Here is a 22,439-nt window from a genome sequence, read left to right on the forward strand (position 1 = left end):
GACAATGCTGGGGATGTCTGTGTATAGCAGTTGTATTATATAGTATAGTGTGTATATAGTTGAGCTGCATTTTATATTGAGTTCAAGTTTATAGCTTAGGAGAGAGGAGTGTTGTGTCTTTAATATTTCAGTAACATTTGAGCAATATTGTAAATGTATTGTTTGATTAAGCATTCTTTATTGTTTATATAATGCATTGTTGGTTATCTGTAAAAGTTTGTAAATGGCAGACATCATCATGCCACCACATGATAGGTGCATGCCTTACTTAAACTAAACACAAAGTTAGATACTTTATACTGGACTCTCTTCTTTTTATTTCAATTGGCTTTTACGTTTTGAAGTTACAAAACATTACAGGGTAGGAACCTGTTGAAGCAGTACTGCTGGTTAGACAAACACATCAGCAACCTTGAATTCAAGACATTTTTGGTCACAAAGTTTTAAGGAGTATGAAGGATGAAGCATCTGGAATCTTGATGAAGATGGGGAAACATTGCTCATCAGATCAGAAACTGAAAAATAGTGATAGTGGGTGAATCTATTATCAATTCAGGTATATAATAAAAAAAAAGGCATGGAAAAGAAAGTTGTGGTCAGAAAGATGAAAGAAAAAAGAAAAAAATGACTTTTTTTATTGCCAGTGTGTCATTCCAGAAATAAATAAGGCTCAATTGTTCATTTACAATGCCAAAGAGATTGATTGGCCATCATCCACAATTAGCACATCATACAAGAGCGCATTGGGATTAACTGTGACAAATGAAAATTAATATGCAAATACAATCACCCCACAAAAATGAGTAGAGACACTAATTGCAAGGTACAACATTACCCAACACCAATGGCCCAGTATTACAGGTTTGGTGAACTACAAACACTCTATTTTTTCTACTCTGAAGTTGGTTTGGCGGATTTGCAAGTTAATTATATACATCATTCATGTCAGTGACTCCACCCACCGTCAGTCATTCTGTTCATGCATTGGACATTTCATTAAAGATTAACTTTATTTGTCACATGTACATTGAAGGACAAGTGGTGCCAATATAGCATGCCCACAACTCACTAGCCCTAACAATACGTCTTTGGACTGTGGGAGGAAAAACTCGAGGAAAAACTACGTGGTCATGAGGGTAATGTAGAAACTCGTTACGCTGACAAGGAGCAAGCCTTGAGCAGCGATTGCTGTTGCTGTAAAGTGATTACACAAACTGCTGTGCAACTCTGCATGGAGCAGGTATGGCAACCAGCTAACAAGAATAGAAATGCAGTCAATTATACAGTGGATTCCGATTAATTGGGACACATTGAGACTAGTACATTCAGGCTCAAATAAGCCTCTGCCCCAATTAGCCCACGTTTCATTGAAGTAGGTTTTAAAAGGCAAACTACCACTTAATTGAGAGACAAGTTACGTATTTTAATGAAACACAGAACAAATTAGAATGCTGCCAATACTACTACAGTACTATATAACTGCATTAGTTCCTAATGGTTATCAATAGAGTAATTCATACCGCGTATGCTGCTGCGTTCATTTGATTGACTATTAATTTAACAAAATCAGAGACACCTGGTCTAGATAATGGACTGTCCCTATTGCCACCCTGCATGAAGTATTGTCAAAAATCGTTGCTTTTTTATTCAGCGTCAGTCAGCCCAAATGAATAGCATAATGCAAGGGTATGCAACTGACACTATTTAAAAACTGTTCACTCTAAGGGTGTAGTGTTTAACAGCCACACTAGTGTATGTGACTGATGCTAGTTAGGAACTGTTGCATCCTACAAATCCTCATTTTCATTGTAACATTCAAGATGATTGTGATACCTTCAAATTCTTCGCAGTTCCATCTTGCTGAAGTCGTGAAATTGTTTCATTGACAGTACCAGCCATTTCTTGCATCTCCAATCCTGAATGCTTGAGTAGTGAGCAAAACAGTTCTCACCAACTATCAGTGACAAAAATCACTGTCCTCGAACACAAACACGTGCAACTGACACAACTTGTAAACTGCTCAATCTAAGCACAGTGTCATGTCTAATGGCCTTAAATGTACATGAGACCTGATGCTAGTTAGAAACTGTTTGGCAAGAGCTTCCTGTTGCAATTAAATGGCATAGTGTCCCAAATAAATAAGTCCCAGCTATTTTCTTGATCAGGTTCTGTTCCTGAAGAGTTGTCCCAAATAAGCATCTGCCCTGATTAACCAATAGCCCAATTAACCAGAATCTACTGTATTTGTCTATAGGCAGAAAAAGGGAAGGAATTTCAATTTTAACATATGCAATTATTATGCATTTCTGTTTAAAGATTTCTCTCTTCAGAATGATTGCCTCAGTGCAGATGGCAAGCACATGGGAACCTGGGAAAAATATTTAACCAGTACAATAGAAGACATTTCTTTCAGCAGGAAACATAGGATGAAGATACTTTAAGGCATTGTAAATGACAGGCTGGCCCAGAAAGCATTTGGGACTTAGACAGACACTTAAATTGGCACACGGTGCCCAAGGCAAGCAAGCTAATTGGATTCAAAATTGGCTTGGTGATAGGAGGCAGAGGATCATACTGGAAGGTTGCTTTTCTGACCAAGTTCGTGGCTAGTGCTGTTCAGGAGGGGACTTTTAAAATACATTTTTTCCCCTCAAATTGGTATGCTATTTTATTGCTATTTTGTAATGCATGTACCTCTTCCACCCAGCAAATTAAAACAAATCATTTTGACAATCCACACACATCAAAGCTGCTGGTGAACGCAGGTCAGGCAGCATCTCTAGGAAGAGGTACAGTCGACGTTTCGGGCCGAGACCCTTCGTCAGGACTAACTGAAAGAAGAGCTAGTAAGAGATTTGAAAGTGGGAGGGGGAGGGGGAGATCCAAAATGATAGGAGAAGACAGGAGGGAGAGGGATGGAGCCAAGAGCTGGACAGGTGATTGGCAAAAAGGGATAGGAGAAGATCACGGGACAGGAGGCCTAGGGAGAAAGAAAAGGGGGAGGGGGGGAACCCAGAGGATGGGCAAGGGGTATAGTGAGAGGGACAGAGGGAGAAAAAGGAGAGAGAGAAAAAGAATGTGTGTATATAAATAAATAATGGATGGGGTACAAGGGGGAGGTGGGGCATTAGTGGAAGTTTCTTTCTCTCTAGGCCTCCTGTCCCATGATCTTCTCATATCCCTTTTGCCAATCAACTGTCCAGCTCTTGTCTCCATCCCTCCCCCTCCTGTCTTCTCTTATCATTTTGGATCTCCCCCTCCCCCTCTCACTTTCAAATCTCTTACTAGCTCTTCTTTCACTTAGTCCTGATGAAGGGTCTTGGCCCAAAACGTCAACTATACCTCTTCCTAGAGATGCTGCCTGGCCTGCTGTGTTCAACAGCAACTTTGATGTGTGTTGCTTGAATTTCTAGCATCTGCAGATTTCCTCACGTTTGCCATTTTGACAATGGTTGGTGGCCCCAACAGACGCTGCTCCCAACATCATTCTAATACACAACATCAATTAATGTTTGCAGCAAATACCAGCCATTCTGCTAGCACACATACAGGTCGTGCTGGGGTGATGTTCTACACAGGGTAGTTTTACCTAGTGCATAATAAACTGAAATAACTAAATTTGTTGAACAACTTGGATCACACAACTATTCCAAAAGGCCGTGAATGAAACTTCAATAGAATAGCATTCCAAACACCCAGAACAGAAGGGTCAAACTCATTTATACAGCCAGAGCATGCACGATCATATCTGTTCCAAAAGGAAAAATGTGCTATTTTCAATACTCAAAAACATTGCTTAACTTTATTTGAAGTTTTGATTAGTTCTGCAGAACTTTAGTGAAACTTGTACCAACTGGTGTTAATACAACTACGGTCACAAGCCCTCAATTGGAATAATTCCCAGAGAATCTGATGCAGTGAAGTCCAGGAATACTCCAACCAAGTGCCTTCCAAAAATTGAAATGGCTTTGCCATAAAAATGCAGCATGTCCCTGTGGTACCAGGATGCACTCAAATCACTAACTTTGAAGTCCAAATTGTTACTTTCTTCTTATACTTTCATGAATGAAATTAATTGATGCCATATTTCTCCAATATGTGACTATGTCCTGCACATTTCTTCAGTTCCAATTGTGACTAGTTCACAACATGCAACAAACTATACAAACATATTTTCTACACTAAATTAATCTCACCTTTCTTTGGATGGATGCAACTTGTTCCCAGTAGACCTATGAAATTCAAAGCAGAAAAACAAGATGTCCCTGGTAAAGTATTTATTTCAAAGTAAGGGCAATTATGAATAAAAAAATTAGCATCTTAGGGTGAATGTTTACAGTATTACTTTTCAAAAAGTATAAATATTTTTGACTACAAATTGGAAAAGCCAACAGTGCCAGCTCAACAGATAAACAGGTCGAACCTAGTAACTAAGGGAGATTAGTGAACTCTGCAAGCTATTTCATCGCAGTTGTATCATTTTACATATTAATCCACATTAGAAATTTCTTCCCCTGCGGAATAAATTTGTATTTGATTCACCTTATTTTAAATAAAACTCCTTTGCATTGCTTTCCCCCAAAGAACTAAAGTTAAACACAAATTCCAAAAAAAAATGAAAAAGAATAATAGTTCATGCACCAAAACAAAAATCCAGAATGCTTTACATCAAGAGTGACTGCACAGATGCAATGGATCAGAGATGAGGCTGAATCAAACTGCACCTCTCCAGGGAGAATTGAGTACATTCTGTTCCATTTCCTTAATGTTTATTCTGTTTTTCCTGCCCCAAGCTTGTTAACTCTTCTTCATATATCTGAGGCAATAAAAAAAAGAGACGACTTGGCCGGCATACGTAATACCAAGGTTACAACTCAGATTCAAAAACAAACAGTATTTTATCATCACAATCTGTAACCACAACTGGGAAAAGCCAACAACAGTTTGTAAGCTTTGTGTATTTTGTGGCAATACTAAAGAAAATTTCACATTTTCAAACAAAATTATTCTTCTCATCAAACTTCAGGGTCAGTCCTGTACTACCTGCCACTCCCCAGTCCAACTGCTGCAGGTCATTTAATCAAGCACCTGGAATTTCAATGCAGACTCTCCTGCAGGAGACTGACAGAACACTGGTTAAATGCAGCTGCTTAACTTACTTCTCCCGATGTACAATCACCTGAAGTAACTGCATAATACGGAGTGAACATCTAATTAACTCAAAACCAAAGTTCTGTATGATTCAGTTTATTAGGAGCATTCATTCATCTACACAGGACTGTAACTGCTGAATCACTTATGCTGCAATGTAATCCTCAAATAATAATGGAATGTGACAAACATTCTCCTCTACACTTGGTCCATATGAATCAAAATAATGAGGAAATCTTTTTTTAAGCTATACTCGACAAACTAGAATTGTGAGTTCAAGGTGACCTGGGATTCGTGAACATTATTCATTAACTTATCAAGGAGAGTGTAAAATAACGTCTGAAAAAAAAAATACTGGATTCTGTATCAGAGTGATCTGGATTGTGTATTGTAGCAATGCAGATATTTAATGCAAGAGCAACACCCAGAACACCGTGAGCCTTTCTGGACACGGCACTTTACAACAGATATTAGCCTTGATGAGATGCATTCAGAACTAGCAGAATGGTACCAATGTTTCATTGTTCAGGAAACATAGAAATCTACAGCACATTACAGGCCCGTCAGCCCACGATGTTAACCTACTCCAGAAACTGCCTAGAATTTCCCTACTGCATAGCCCTCTATTTTATGTGTAGAGCAACTTGTGCTTGCATCTACTTGGTTGTGTTATAACCAGATCTTATTAGGGAGCTTAATGTAAAGGAACTCTTAGGAGGCAGTGATCATAATATGATTGAATTCATACTGCAATTTGAGAGGGAGAAGCATCAGTCACATGTATCAGTATCACAATGGAACAAAGGGATGAGAAAGGAGCTTGCCCAGGTGGACGGGAGGAGGATATATTGGCAAGGATGACGGGCAGAGCAGAATTGGCTGGTCTCAGCGAATAGTTCACAAGACACAGGATAGACATGTCCCACAAAGGAAGAAGTTCTCAAATGTTAGGGGTAGGCAACTGAAGCTACAAAGGAAGTTAGGTAGCAAAGAGTAGGTAGCAAAGGTGAGTGGGAAGTTGGATGATTGGGAAGCTTTTAAAATCCAACAAAAGGCAACTAAGCAGCTATAAGAAGGGAAGAGATAAAATATGAGGGCAGAGTAGCCAATAATATAAAGCGGGATACCAGAAGTTTTTTATTCCAGTAAAAGGAAGTAAAAGAGTTGACATTGGACCAAGTGGAAGATGGTTGTGTTGAGGTAGTAATGGGGGACAAAGAAATGGCAGATGAACTTACTGGCTACTTTGCATCTGTCTTCACTGTGGAAGATACTAGCAGTGCGCCAGAGGTCTGTGAGTGTCAGGGAGCAGGAGTGAGTGCCTTTACTATTACGAAGGAAAAAGTGCTAGGCAAAGTCAAAGGTCTTAAGTGGATAAGTCACCTGGGCCAGATTGACTACATCCCTATGTCCTGAGAGAGGTTGCTGAAGAGATAATGGTGGATGCATTGGTCATGATCTTTCAAGAATCACTTGATATGGCATCGTCATGGAGGACTGGAAGATTGCAAATGTTACTCGACTCTTCAAGAAGGGAGGAAGCGGAAAAAAAAAAACGGAAATTATAGGTCAGTTTAGCCTAACCTCAATGGTTGGGAATGTGTGGGAGTCTATTATTAAGGATGAGATTTCCAGGTACTTGGAGACTAATGATAAAATAAGTCGAAGTCAGCATGGTTTCTGTGAAGGGAAGTCTTGCCTGACAAATCTGTTAGAGTTCTTCGAGGAAGTAACAAGCAGGATGGACAAAGGAGAGGCAGTGGAAGTTACTTACTTGGATTTTCAGAAAGCATTTGATAAGGTACCACACATGAGGCTGCTTAACAAGATAAAAATCCAATGGCATTACAGGAAAGATACTGGCATGGACAGAGGAATGTCTGACAGGCAGGAGGCTGCGAGTGGGAATAAAAGGGGTCTTTTCTGATTGACCTCAGGGGTCAATAATAGAACCACTAATTTTCACATTGCTTGTAAATGATTTGGACAATGGAATTGATGGATTTGTGGCAAAGTTTGCAGATGATACAAAGATAGGTGGAGGGGTAGGTAGTGCTGAGGAAGCAATACAATTGCAGCAGGACTTAGACAAATTGGAAGAATGGGCAACAGTGGCAGATGGAATACAATGTTCGGAAATGTAAGATAATGCATTTTGGTAAAAGAAACAATAGTGCGGACTATTATCTAAATGGGGAGAAGGTTCAAACATCAGAGATGCAGATGGACTGAGCAGTCCTTGTTCAAGACTCCCAGAAGGTTAATTTACAGGCTGAGTCTGCGGTAAAGAAGGCAAATGCAATGTTGGCATTTATTTCAAGGGGAATAGAATATAAAAGCAAGGAGAGAATGCTGAGGCTTTACAAGACACTAGTCAGGCCACACTTGGGAGTGTTGTCAACAATTTTGTGCCCCATATCTCAGAAAGGATGTACTGTCATTGGAGAGAGTCCAGAGGAGGTTCACAAGGATGATTCTGGGAATGAAGCAGTTTACATAGCAGCTTTGGGCCTGTACACACTGGAATTTAGAAGAATGCAAGGGTCTCATTGAAACCTATCAAATGTTAAAAGGGCTAGATAGGGTGGATGTGGAGAGGATATTTCCTATGGTGGAGGTTTCCAGAACTGGAGGTCGCTACCTCAAAATTGAGGGGCAACCCTTTAAAACAGAGGTAAGGAGGAATTCTTTTAGCCAGAGTAGTAAATCTGTGGAATGCTCTGCCACAGACTACGGTGGAGGCCAAGTCTATGTGTATATTTATTGAATTGAATTGCCCTTATTTCTTACATCCTTCACATACATGGGTAAAAATCTTTACGTTATATCCCCTTTTGAATGTGCATGTGCAAATTATTGTAATTTGTAATAAATAGTATGTACAATAAGATACACCACAAAACAGTCAATATAGCTTAGAAATATGGTTGTGTCAGCTTGAATTAATCAGTCTAAAGGCCTGGTGGAAAAGCTGTCCCAGAGCCTGTTGGTCCTGGCTTTTATGCTGCGGTACCATTTTCCAGATGGTAGCAGCTGGAACTGTTTGTGGTTGGGGTGACTCGGGTCCCCAATGATCCTTTGGGCCCATCTTACGTACCTGTCGCTGTAAGTGTCCTGAGTAGTGGGAAGTTCACATATACAGATGCACTGGGCTGCCCGCACCACTCTCTGCAGAGTCCTGTGATTGAGGGACGTACAGTTCCTATACCAGGCAGTGATGCAGCCAGTCAGGATGCTCTCAATTGTGCCCCTATAGAAAGTTCTTAGGATTTGGGAACTCATGCCAAACTTCAACCATCTGATGTGAAAGAGATGCTGTTGTGCATTTTACATCACACAGCCAGTACGTACAGACTAAGTGAGGTCCTCAGTGACGTTTATACCAAGGAACTTACAGCTGATCATCCTCTCAACCCCAGATCCATTGATGTCAAAAGGGGTTAGCCCATCCCTGTTCCTCCTGTAGTCCACAACCAGCTCCTTTGTTTTTGCGACATTGAGGAAGATGTTGCCTTCTTGAAACCACTGTGTCAGGGTGATGACTTCTTGTCTGAAGGCTGCCTCGTTAATATTTGAGATAAGGCCAATCATTGTAGTATCATCTGCAAATTTAATTAACAGATTGGAGCTGTGGGTGGTGACACAGTCATGGGTGTAGAGTAGACGAGGGGGCATAGGACACAGTCCTGGTGGGCTCCTGTGTTGAGGGTCAGAGGGGAAGAGGTGAGGGAGTCCACCTGCCGGCAATCTGACAGGAAGTCTAGGATCCAGCTGCACAAGGCAGGGTGAAGGCTAAGGTCTCTCAGCTTCTTGTCAAGCCTGGAGGAAATTATGGTGTTGAACGCTGAACTGTAGTCCAAGAACAGCATTCTCACATAAGCATCCCTGTTCTCCAGGTGCGTAAGGATGGTGTGTAGAGCTGTGGTTATTGCGTCATCTGTCGATCGGTTGTATCAGTAGGCAATTTGTAAGGGGTCCAGTTTGGGTGGTAGCCTGCTGCAGATAGAGTCCTAGACCAGCTTCTCAAAGCATTTGTTTATTATTGAGGTGAGTGTGACAGGACGCCAGTCATTCAGACATGTTTCCTTGGTCTTTTTAAGTATAGTGACAATGGTGAATGTTTTGAAGCAGGAGGGTACTCTACACTGGGAGAGGGAGAGATTAAAAATGCCTGCGAACACTCCAGCCAATTGTGCCATGCACACTCGGAGTACTCGCTCTGGGATGCCATCCGGACCCACAGCCTTGCGGCTGTCCGCTCATTGGAAACACCTGCGCACTTCGGCCTCAGAGATGACCAAAGTACAGGTCACATCGACAGCTCTCCTCAGGGGCTCAGTGTTGGTGACCTCGAACCGAGCGTAAAAGAGATTTAGCTCATCTGGGAGAGAGACAGCTATGTTGGCAGCACCACTGCACTTAGCTTTGAAGTCTGCGATGGTGTGCAGACCTTGCCATAAGCTGCATGTGTTGTCAGTGGAGAGTTGTGTCTGGATGTCATTGTTCTGTTGCCTTGATGACTTTGCGTAGATCGTAGCTGGATTTCTGAAGATCCTGGTGGTTACCAGTGGCAAAAGCTCTGTCTCGTATGGTGACTGCAGCACACACAGAACTGTTTATTCAGGGTTTCTGGTTTGGAGGGATCCTCAACGATTTTTGGGGGACAACGTTCTCAATGCACTTCCAGATGAAGCTCGTGACCCCTTCCGTGAACGCGGAGACATCCTCATCACGAAAGGCATTCCAGTTAACATCAAAGCAGTTCTGTAGCATGAAGACTGATTGGTTGGTCCAACAGTGGATGGTTTTAACTATTGCCACCTCTTGTTTCAGCTTCTGCCTGTAAGCAGGCAGAAGCAGAATGGAGGAGTTGTCAGACTTCCCAAGCGGTGGACAGAGGAGCACTTTGTAAGTGTTGCGGAAGGGAGAGTAGCAGCGGTCGAGTATGCTGTCTCCCCATGTGCTCACCTGGATGTGTTGACAAAACTTTGGAGAGACCTTGGACAGCGACGCTCAATTAAAGTCTCTGGCAATGATGAAAGCAGCTTCCAGGTGTACAGTCTCCAGGGTGCTGATGGTCACATATAGTTCCTTGAGAGCCAGGTCAGTATCAACCTGCGGCAGAATATACACAGCTGTGATAGTAACAGTCGTGAACTCTCTAGGCAACCAAAAAGGTCTGCACAGCAGCACAAGGTACTCCAGATCCGGGGAACAAAATGATTTGAGGGCATGCACATTCCAGGGGTCACACCAAGCATTGTTGACCATGAAGCATACCCCACCTCCTTTACTCTTCCCAGAGAGTAAATTGGCAGAAATTGATTGTTTCCTGATCGGTCAGGGCATCAAACAATATGGTAAGAAGGGAGGTATGTGGATTTGAGTGGGATCCGGGATCAGCCATGATGGAATGGCGGAACGGACTCAATGGGCTGAATGGCCTAATTCTGCTCCTATGTTTTATGGTCATAGTGAGGAGTACAGATTAAAGCATCAAAGTAGTTAAAGTACTGGATTAGGAATACAAATCTCTGAATGCATCATCCAGAAAATTAGAGTTCAAAATAGGTAATGCCAGTTTGAGAAATTTATTTTCAAAATCTGAAAGCAAAGGTGATATCAGTGGTCATGAACATAAACTAATCTGATTGTTATAAAAATATCATTGTCTTTAGGAAGAGAAACCCATTGTTTCCTTCTCCGTCAGGAAAATTTAATCCTACATTAACATGGACTCTTCTGCCTTTTTAAGTATCTGAGAAACACACAAATGCAGAAAGCTACTATATGCAGCTCCAGGAGGTGACCTAATATTATCTTCAAGACAACTGAGGCTAAGCAATAAATTGGACCTTGCCAGCAATGCCTATGTACTAAAATCAGTGGAACAGCAGCAACACACCAAGGGCTCTGACTTTGAACTACCGCATTGCCTCATCAGTGAGGCTAAACATCCAAAAAGTGCCAAGTCAAGAGCTAGAGCTCTATTTCATTTAGAGGATTGTCGCACACATCTTCATCTGTTTGCTGCAAGTTCTCAAACCAATGGAATGCTCTCCACACACTCATTATGCCAGGAAAATTTGGAGTTCGCTGCAGTATTGCACATTACACTGTATCATCTGTTCTTTTGGCTTACCACAACTATTGCATTATAAAAAGTGGGCAATCCAAATGGTTTGCATGAAGGATCCAGACTGTGCAGTCAGACAACCCAATAAGACGTTAATTCAATCCACCTTATCAAGGGCAATAGGCTTCTCTTTTTAGTGGTTAGTTATAAAGAATCAAGGACCAGATACAACACAAGTTCTGTTGAAGGAACTCAGGGAGTCAAGCAACAATTATAGCAGGGAGAAGATCAGATACCCCAGCAGAAGGCAAATTCACTGCAGTTTACTGAACAAGTTCAAAGTGGCCTATTGTTTTTGTGCCAGCATTCTACTAAAGCGATCAATAAAATTACTTGATTGCCCTGATCTGCTTCTAATCTTGAAGGCATTCAATGTAATCCATACCTTAATTGTTCCGTATTATTATTTCTACTCTTTAACAATTTTAATAAGTTTCACTTGTGGCACTGGTAAATTAATAATTCTTCAAAGATTTCTTTCAGTCTGTAAAAATATTAAATGGGTATACTTTGATTATTTTCACTGGAGCAGAAAATATTAAATGTATTGCACATTCTTCCTTGCAGCTAAAACTTTCCATTGCTTGAGTTCATAATAATTAAATAAAAACTGCCAGTTTTGCACTTTGATTTAATTATTATGGAGTCAAGAAATGGGAAATTTCACCCATTCTTTGCATCTCATTTCTGACCTAATTAAAACATAAAAGATTTTGCGAAGTTTGAACAACGTACAGAATATCCTTTGAGAGTCTTTCCCCTAATGCAGAGATCGGAATCAAAGGGCATAGGTTCTCTGGATAAGGGTCAGCTCATTAAGAAAGGAGGGTTGCAACTTTAGACAGCTCTAAGTAAAGTGTATTCAATATTCAAAACAGAGATAGCTGGATTTTAGTACTGCTGGGAAATCAAAGATTATGGAGACCAAGCAAGAAAATGGCAAAGAAAAACAATGTTTCACATCAGTGACCTTCATAAATAATACATACTTATGAAAGATCTTCATCGTGAAATGTTAGCCATTTCTCCTTCCAAAGGCTCTGTCTGACCAGACATGCTTCCAGCACTTTAGCCAATTGTACATAATTAAATAAGTACATTTATTATACGTTGGCCAGACAGGATGTAAACTCTCTACTCGCTTACGGGAACACAAATTGGCGGTGCGGAGACATGGATCCACTGTCACTGCTCTCGCTACATGAAGACCAAGAAGGACACCACTTTAACTGGGACACAGCGGAGGTTCTGGCGCAGGCAAACACAAAGCAGGCGCGAGAATTTTTTTTAGAAGTGTGGTTCTTTTCAGATCATCTGTAAACAAACATATCAAAATAGACGCCATCTACGAACCTCTAAGAGTCAAAGAAACGTGAGCTAATAGAACATCAAAGGTCAACTGAAGGGGTAACCAATCAGGACCGAGGCAAGCAAATAGGGGCCTATATAAACACAGACACTCCCAAGGAGAAACACCAACAACTGTACACCGAATATGTCACCTCGACTGGTGATGAAACGTCAAGTTAATTGCCAAGCTCGGCAAACACTGCAACATCAAATTACATATATGTTTAGCTCAGTATAGATCCCATATCTTGCCAAGTTTACCATACCCAACTTCGAACACTTTATTTCAGCCACTACTGTCACAGAAAATTATTTCCTGCAAAAAAATTACAGGCTGCTTTAGAATGAAATTTTTTTCAAACGTCCATTAACAAACCCTCATTCTCTGACCACCGTTCCCCACTGAGACTCTTGGACCCAGCCACAGCTCCTGAATACACATTTTCCATTGTGGAAAGCATCATTTCTGTTCCAAAACCATTTGGTGAAGATTAGTTAATTTATTTTTTCATTTAGTGATACAGCATGGAATAGGCCCTACCAGCCGCACTGCCCCAGCGACACCTGCCAACCCCAATTTATCTCTAACCTAATCACGGGACAATTCACAGTGACCAATTCACCTACCTGGTATGTCTTTGTACTGTAGGAAGCAACTGGAACTCCTGAGGGAAACCCACACATTCCATGAGAAGGACGTAGAAACTCCTTACAAAGGATGTCGGAATTGAACTCCAAACTCTGATGGCCCAAACGATAATATTGTTGCACTAACTGCTACGTTACCATAGTATCCAGACCTGTTAACCTGTTGGATACTTAAATGAGACAAATCATTTGGCATCACCTGACAAATAAATAGCTAATTTTTGAAGTCTTGGACCACACCACTTTCCCGTGCATAGTTTCACAACCTGCCCTTACCTTCTACTGCATGGTCTATGTCTTCCACCAATTCATGACTAAACAAAGAAAATTTCTGTGCAGTATGATTGGAAAGTTATTAGTAATCATACTCTTGTTCTCTGCATGCAGCACAATGTGCAGCCATTTCAACCCTTTTCACAATGAATGGCTGTGCACGTCCTTTGAGGAATGCTTAAAAATATTGGGCCCATTCCCATTGGGGTTTGGAAGATTAGAAGTGGTCTTATTGAACTTGCTTCCAAAAAGCTATTTTAGGGGGTGATAGCAATCCCCAAGATGCAATACATCTTGATGTAGGTTTAAGCTGTAAAAATGTTAATGTCTTCCATAATGAAGACAGAATGCAGGAAGAACTCAGTGGATCAATCAGAGCAGCAACTGTGGATGCAAAAAGTCTAATTCAATGTTTCTGATCTAGCCCTTGCTTCAGGATTGAGGGGAAGAATGCCAGTATATAGCAATATGTAGAGTTGAACAGGGGGCAGGGGTGGTAGGATAAAGGCTGGTAGGTGATGGGCTGGAACCAGATAGGAAGGGACAAATAAACAGCTCATCCTTCCCTCTTCATCTGGTTCCATCTATAACTTAGCAGCTTTATACTGGCAATCCTTCCCGTTCCCTTTCAGTCTCGACCCGAAACATCAACACGCACCTTTGGCCTCTACAGGTGCTGCAAGACCTGTTGTCATGCTGGTGTACTATCATAATACTACTTCCCCACAGACCACAGATACAGGCATGTTCAGTCCTTGAATATCTTGCTGATATTGCTGATTAAATAAGAGACCAGCAGCATACAGAAATGTAATCTCTCTTCTGAGAGAAATGCAAAGATCACTAAAAATAAGGATCATGCATCATATTCCTCAAAGCATCCTAAAATGGGTTCTTAGAGTAGCATTAACAGATTCAGATGTCTGCTAGAGAAATGTCACAGTGGATGCATTAGATGAGGATTTTGGATCATTTTTATCTTCATTTCCAATGATCAGGTTGGAAAGAACAATGCACAGAAAATTGAGTTAGTAAGCCTGATATTGGCTGCGAAGTTAAAATCAGGAATTTGGATATCAATTCTTTTAATCAATTAAACATGGGGATAATTTTTCAACTGTGCACTTGCAGCCCATGGGGCACAATAATTTCGAAGTATGAATATTGTAATAGTGTCCATTCGAACATCTACCAGGCACTTTTAACAGGGGACAGCGCTCAAAGTGTTAAATAAAAACAAGAAACTGTTTCCCGAGGAATACATTTTTGTCATATAATGATTTACAAGTACATAAGCAAGTAGTTTATATGACTGCCTTTTATTAAACTATACTGTAGTAAGGGCAGCTCAACATGCAGTAGGAACAGGCTGTACTTCTGGAAGTTGTTGTGTAGTTAAGGACCCAAGGGACAATTCTTCCTGCAGTACTCATCTAATGGTTAAGAAGGTTATGAAACTGGAAAGTATGTATGCACATCTGGCTGCATAGCATGCATGTACAAGGGGAAGGGGGGGAATGGTGACACAGTCAGAAATGGGTTCAAGGCAACTCAGTGTCCATCTCCTGGGGAGATCTCTGTTTATTGTTTGGACTAAGAGTTTAAAGGACAAAGTACAGGGATAGTTGGAGTCCTGAGAAATTGCTTGTAGCACTCTTGATTTATTATAATAATCTGATGGCTTTGACCAGATAAAATTATAAGCTCTAACTCGGGTGCAATGTACTTAGTGTCTTTTCCTTTATCTACTACAATCATATGAATGAGGGGTTCAGGAAAAGGACAGTAGTGACAGGATCACGCCATGATAAATAAGTTCAACAAGATCACAATTTTGATAAGGCACTGAGAGACCATAACATTAGGCCTATATCACGATACTTTTGGCTGACTACCGAGTGTTCTCATCCTCACACAGTTCTCTCTGTTCTGGGAAGAAGAATGGAAAAGGTGGGGAGATTCTGCGAGTATCCCTGTTGGGGGGGCAGGAGGAAAGAGGATGGAAGAGTCAGGAAGCCAGGCCACCAGAGAGCAAAGGGAAACAGAGGGTGTGTCTGCAAAGCCTTCAGGAACTCATCAGCGAGGGGCAGTTGTCAAGAGGAATGGAAGTGTTCCCAGGGTGAGCACAAGCCAAACATTGAGTCACAGCTCCCCCAAGAATAAAGTTGTCACCTGCTTGTGATCAGTGTCAGGTGCTGCCCTGCTGACTTACTGACCCTCAGTCCAAGACGTTGGCTAACTCCCGGTCCTCAGCAAATACAGCTCACACAAAGCAGATACAAAACTGAATTACTTTAAATACTGAAATACTGTAAACGCTTTATCCTCCTGGAAATGAATGTCCAGACCGACCTTTCCAAAATACCATTAATGGTCAGAATTACATATTAGCAATTTTGTCAGACTTCGCCACAACTGACTACAATTTTTTTAAAATTCTGCTTCCACTTTGCTGCCTAATTAATATTGTAATTACTAGTGGAAAAACTCATAGGGCTCTGCACTCCCCGAGTCATGGTTCTGTTAAAAAGAAGCAACTAACCAAAGTGTACATGTTTGTTCTGCAATACAGACATCAATAGTTTAGGAACACGTTCATTATTTAGACACAATTAGATTGTTAGTGACCAACAGTTACAGTAAAAAAACTGGAGGGATAGGGATGTTACTTGTCGAACTACAGTCCACCGTTTGAGGATAGGGATCCCTGCGGGTTCTTTGCACTCCTGCAAGTGGCCAAAGTCCTCCATCTGTCCATTCACCTCCATTCCGGGCCCCAGACAGTCACAGGTGAGGCAACACTTTACCTGCAAATCTGCTGGGGTCGTCTAATGTGTCCAGTACTCTCGATGCAGCCTCCTCTACACTGGTGAGACAAGTGATAAATTTTGGGACCACTTGGTCAAGCACCTCCGCTCCATCCACCAAAAGCAAAACTTTCTGGTGGCCAAACATTTTTATTTCCGATTCCCATTCCCATTCCAGCATGTCGGTTCATGGCCTCCTTTTGTGTCACAATGAGGCCACCCTCAGGGTGGAGGAACAGCACATTATTTTCCATCTGGTTAGCCTCCAACCTGATTGCATAAATATTCATTTCTCTTTCTGGTTAAAAAAAACCCCTCCCCTCTTTTTCCAGCCCCTCCCCTCTTCTTCTATTCCCCCCTCTGGCCTTTTACCTCTTTTCACCTGCCTATCGCCTCCCCCGGTGCCCCTCCCCCTTCCCTTTCTCCTGTGATCCACTCTCTTCTCCTATCAGATTCCTTTTTTTTTCAGCCTTTAACCTTTCCCACCCACCTGACTTGACCCATCATCTTCTAGCTATCCTCCTTCCCCTCCCCCTACTTTTTTATTTAGGCATCTTCCCCCTTCCTTTCCAGTCCCAGCCAGCTGGTGGCGCAGTGGCATCAACACTGGACTTTGGAGCAAAGGCTCCTGAGTTCGAATCCGAGTTGGGCCACCCCCCACCCGAAGCATGCTTTCCATCCGTGCTGGCTTGTGCGTCGAGCTAGCCGCTCAGCCTCGTAAAAAACAAGGGTCGAGTCAAGAACATTCATATCGTGACCCGGTTAATCCGAAAGGAGACCAATCCTCTGACTACACGCCAGACAAGAATGGCTGACTGTCTGGTGTGACACACTAGGAAGGAAGTCCTGAAGGAGGGTCTCAGACCAAAATGAATAAACCGTTTATTCACTTCCACAGATGCTGATGGGCTGCTGAGTTCCTCCAGCATTTTGTGTGTGTTGCTCCAGAGACTGCCTATCTGTTTAAAAGCAAAAAAAAACAAATTGCACATGCTGGAAATTTGAAGTAAATATAAAAATGCTAGAAACATTCTGGTGTTCAGGTGGCATCTGCGAGGAGTAACAGAGTTAAAAGTCTCAGGTTGGTGACCTTCCATCATAACCAGTAAATGTTTCTCTCTCCACACCGATGAGCAGGATGGTGCTGGTGAGACAGCAATGCTTTGTGGGTAGCTAATGAAACTACGAGCTATTCCCTTAAATATACTTTTTCTGACTACAATCCCTGCAATCCAAAGCCTGTAATTTCCCTTTGGGACTGCTGCTTTTGAACCATCTTCATGTCATGGCGTTTTTGTGATGTTCTGAAGAATTCGCTAAGTGCAGACATCCCACCTCTCCCGGAACTTCCAGGAGTCTCCCGCATATTAACAGTGGCTCCCTGATGCCCGCAAATTATATACAACATCCTGGATCAATTTTTTTGAGAGCGAGCGGGCGCACGCGAGAGAAAGAGAGCGCACCACGGCAGAGTGTTCCAAAAAAAGAAAATATAAAACGCACGTCACCCCAGACTACCCTAAAATGTACCCCTGCCTAATAGGGGTCAAAAATAATGACAGTGCTGCTCGCTGCACTGTTTGCAACAGTGACTTTTCTATCGCCCATGGTAGATTAAGACTGTAAAAGACACATTGAGGTGAGTTTAACAGGTGTCATTCGTTCATTAGCATAGCTAACGTTATTTAAACTAGCTGGCTGGCTGCTAGGGAGCTACTCTATTGTAGATATCCCACCTCTCCCGGAAGTCTCCCGCAAATTGATGGTGCTACCTCCCTGAAATGAGTTTTTGCAGGGTGGGATGCCTTGAAAATCTAAGTATGGCCGCGGCCATTGCTGGAGTGGACTTTGAGCTGGATTGAAACTAAGAACCGGATTGAAGTGACGAGGCTGGAGCCCAAATGCGAAAAACAAATGGAATTTCAGCTGATTTAAGCACCAAGCCAGATTAAAAGCATTGAGGCATGCAGGCCTAGTGTGAAGGCCTTAGGCCGAACCGGAGGTCAGATTACTACTCTGTGCAGCTTTATTCACGTCAGCAGTGAACTGACTCTGCAGCTGTGGCCTGCACCATTCCAGCTCGATGGCTGTGTCCTGCAGCCATCTCCTGGAATGAACATGAACTCACTTCCAGTGAATCTGTGGTTAATGTGTATTGTTGTTTACTTTTTTATTATTCTGCAAGGTTCGCTCATTGTATATTTGGCAGTCTTTGTGGTGTGGAGTTTTTCATGGATTCTATTGCCTTCCTTTGTTTTGTGGGTGCCTGCAAGAAGATTAATCTCAGGGTTGTATATGGTCTACATACTTCAATAATAAATGAACTTCGAACTTGTAAGGACTCAGTATGCTTGATCACGCAAAAGCTGACGTCACCAACAGCTCTGTGTGGTAACTTCTACTTTGAAAAAGGCACACTCAACAACTTCATGCCAAAGAAACAATGTTATCTTGAACTTCAAAACCGTTATGCATATACAGAGGCTTTCACAACCCGTACAGCATGTCAGGCACAAAGCTCACTGGAAGTCAAAAGGATGAAAGTAGAACACCCCCCCCACACATTATCCTAATTAGTATCAACTTACTTTTAATAATGCTCACATTACAATACTTCTCCCCCTTTAAAACCCAACATTCCCCAAATGTAAAAACTAGGAAATAAAAACAGTGGTGTTATTAACTTGCATACCCCTGAAAACTTATACCAGTATCCCAGCAACAGTTTATCAATACAAAACATCTGGAAAATGTGACGGATTCAACATTCAATCTAACAACAACAACAAAAACTGTCCCGTCAAAGATTCAGTCTGTCAGGAGGTTTACGAGTGCACTGTGATCTGCGCACTAACCCCAGTGACCCAGCAGGCACTGCTGGTGATGGTGTTTTGGGTGGATCTGGTTTTGGGGGCATGAGAGGGGTCTGTGTGTCTCTGTGAGAATGCCCATCCTCCTCAGGGAACCCCGACCCCTCTGCCAGCGTCTCTCCCTCTGGCAAAGTCACTGGCGGACATGCTTCCACAGTAGTCTGTCCCACAAATGGAAACTCCATGGAAGTGTCTGCCTCTGAGCCGGTATCATGACTCAGGCGCACATGGTCCTGATGTCTGCAGAAAACATGCCCATCAGTCAGCTTAACAACATAGGAGACGGGACCACTCTGCTTAAGAATAACCCCAGGCAGCCATTGCTGATTGTTTCTGATATAGACATTGTCATCTGGTTTTAACTGTCTCTCTCGCTCATGTTGATCATGTCCCTCCTTCAGCTTTTCCTGCTTTCTCTCCACTTTTGCCTTCATGTCCGGGCGCAGCAGGTCCAATCTTAACTTGGGCCTACGCCGCATCAGCATCTCTAGAGTGCGGGCAGTCGTAGTCTGTGGCATGAGGCGGTATTTAAACAGGAAACGTGAAAGCCACATACTAAGAGAGTCCCCTGTCATCCACTTCAGGCCTTCCTTCACTGTCTGAACAGCCCGCTCAGCCAAACCATTTGTGGCTGGGTGGAAAGGGGCCGTCCGAATGTGATGAATGCCATTCTGCTGCATGAACTCACTGAACAGGTCACTGGTGAACGTCCGGCCATTATCAGTGACCAGAGTGTCAGGCAACCCGTGGACTGCAAACACTTGCCTGAGTTTGTCGATAGTTGAGGGGGCTGTGATGTTGCTCATGATGTGAGCTTCGATTCATTTAGAATGCATATCTACCATTACAAGAAACATCTTCCCCATAAAAGGGCCAGCAAAGTCCAAATGTAGCCTAGACCAGGGGTGGTCTGGCCACTCCCATGAATGCAAAGGAGCTGGTGGTGGCATATTCTGATTAGTCTGACATTGCGTGCATAATTTTACCTTGTTCTCCAGATCCTGATCCATTCCTGGCCACCAAACATAGGATCTTACAAGGCTTTTCATTCGAGACACTCCTGGGTGAGTCTCATGAATTTCCTCCACAATCTGTGAACAACCAGGGGGAGGCACGATGACCCTCGCCCCCACCCAGAATATGCAGCCATCCTGCAGACTGAGTTCTGTCTTGCGTTTGGCATAAGGCCTCAGTTCCTCTCCTTCCACGACTCTGAGCCAAACTTGTAAAAGAAAAGTCTTGACTTGGGACAGGACTGGGTCCCTCTTTATGTACTGCCTGATCTGGGTCGCCTTTACAGGTGCCTCTGACAGCCTCTCCAATGAAAACACAGTCTCTGGAGGCACATTTGTAGTAACAGGGGTCTCAGGTAAAGGAAGTCAACTCAGTGCATCCGCGTTTGCATTATCCCCACCCGCTCTGTACACTATAATATACTGGTAGGCTGACAATGTAAGAGCCCAATGCCGTATCCTGGCTGAGGCTAGCGGTGGGATGCATCTAGTCTCACTGAACAGACTCATCAGTGGTTTATGGCCCATATAAATTGTAAATACACATCCATAAAGGTACTGATGAAAGTGTTTGACCGCAAAAACAATGGGCAGACCTTCTTTGTCTAGCTGTGAATATCCCTTCTCAGCAGCTGTCAGGGTACGTGAAGCAAAACCAATAGGCTTCTCTGAACGGTCCTCCATTACATGTGACAGAACTGCCCCGACTCCATAGGGCGAGGCATCGCATGCCAGGGTGATCTCCTTGTCTGGGTCATAGTGAACAAGCAGCTTCACTGAGTGAAGGAGTTCTTTCACTTCCTGGAAAGCTTTCTCCTGCTCTTCACCCCACTGCCACTTAGTGTCATTGTGAAGCAGCTTATACAGTGGGATCAAAACCCTTGAGAGGTCAGGAAGAAACTTGCCATAATAATTCACCGTGCCCAAAAATGATCTGAGTTCTGTGATGGTCTTAGGGCTTGGGGCCTCCTTAATAGCTCTCACTTTGTCCTCCACAGGGCAAAGCCCCTCAGCTGTGATCTTGTGTCCCAGGTAAGTCACACTCGATGCCAGGAACACACATTTTCCACGTTTCAACCGTAGCCCTGCGTCTGAGAGCCTCTTCAGCACCCCTTCTAAATTAGCCAGATGCTCCACCTCCATAGCCCCTGTGATCAAAATATCATCAAGGTACACTGCTACATGTGGAATCCCCTGCAGCAAAGTGTCCATTGCCCTTTGGAAAATGGCAGGGCTGGATGCCACTCCAAACACCAGGCGATTGTACTTGAATAATCCCTTGTGTGTGTTAATTGTGACATACTCCTTTGAACTCTCATCGAACAGCAGCTGTTGGTAGGCGTGGCTCATGTCCAGCTTTGTGAACAGTTTACCCCCTTGACAAGGCCGCAAACAGGGCATCCACCCGTGGCAATGGGTACTCCTCCAGCCCAGAGACCTGATTCACCGTAAGCTTATAATCCCCACAAACCCTCACCGTTTTGTCTGCCTTCAAAACTGGAACAATGGGAGCCACCCACCTTGAAAACTGGATGGGCTCAATAATGCCCAGCTGCTGTAAATGTTCCAGCTCCTCCTCAACTTTGCCTTTCATGGCATAGGGCACTGACCTGGGCTTTAAAAAACATGGTGTAGCCTCAGGGTCGACATGGAGTTTCACTGTCATGCCTTTCAGTGTTCCTAGCTCGTCCCTGAAAACGTCACTGTACCGCTGCAGAATGTCCTCCGTCGTGTGTGCATACTTAATTTCATGCCAGTTTAGTCGGATTTTGCGAAGCCAATCATGACCCAAATGACTGGGCCCCCTGCCCTTAGCTATCTGAGTGCCCGGCTGAAATGTCCACATATAACACCCCTAAATGAGGTATGGGCTGCCCCATATAGGTCCTGAGTTTGAGCTTTGACGGTCTAATGGAGGCAGGTTGGACCCCCATGTCCTCCTGTAGGTCTCCTCACTAATGACCGATGCAGTAGCCCCTGAATCAATCTCAAACTTAACGTCCTTTCCCCTGACAGTGACTGTGGCATAATATGGTTCAGGTGGTTCCTCATCTGTTTCCACTGCGAACATGTTGTAGGAACACGCTGCCTCTTCATCTGCTTCTTCTAGATGGTGTGTGGCTGCCTGAGCCTGTTGAGCTTTCCCCTGCCCAGGCTTAATCTTACCCTTTGAACTTCTGCACTTTTTAGC

At 43.0% G+C, this 22,439-nt stretch overlaps 1 protein-coding gene across 3 annotated transcripts in view; it reads right to left on the reverse strand.

Moving 5' to 3' along the window:
• The window catches only part of lama2 (laminin, alpha 2), a 399,772-nt gene that overhangs the window by 348,440 nt on the left and 28,893 nt on the right, over nt 1-22,439 (reverse strand). The window contains exons 1-2 of one of the 3 annotated variants that reach the window (XM_072251542.1): nt 4,725-4,773; nt 4,197-4,232 (exon numbers count right to left, since the gene is read on the reverse strand). The exons of 1 other annotated variant lie outside the window; for it this stretch is intronic. In XM_072251542.1, coding sequence (XP_072107643.1) covers nt 4,197-4,232; nt 4,725-4,758 — 70 coding nt within the window. In that variant the 5' untranslated portion in view covers nt 4,759-4,773. Of the gene's footprint in view, nt 1-4,196; nt 4,233-4,724; nt 4,774-22,439 lie in introns of those variants that run through there. One more of the 3 variants, XM_072251540.1, reaches the window with a different exon arrangement.

This window comes from Mobula birostris, chromosome 2 (assembly GCF_030028105.1).
Source record: "Mobula birostris isolate sMobBir1 chromosome 2, sMobBir1.hap1, whole genome shotgun sequence".
Taxonomy (NCBI): domain Eukaryota; kingdom Metazoa; phylum Chordata; class Chondrichthyes; order Myliobatiformes; family Myliobatidae; genus Mobula; species Mobula birostris.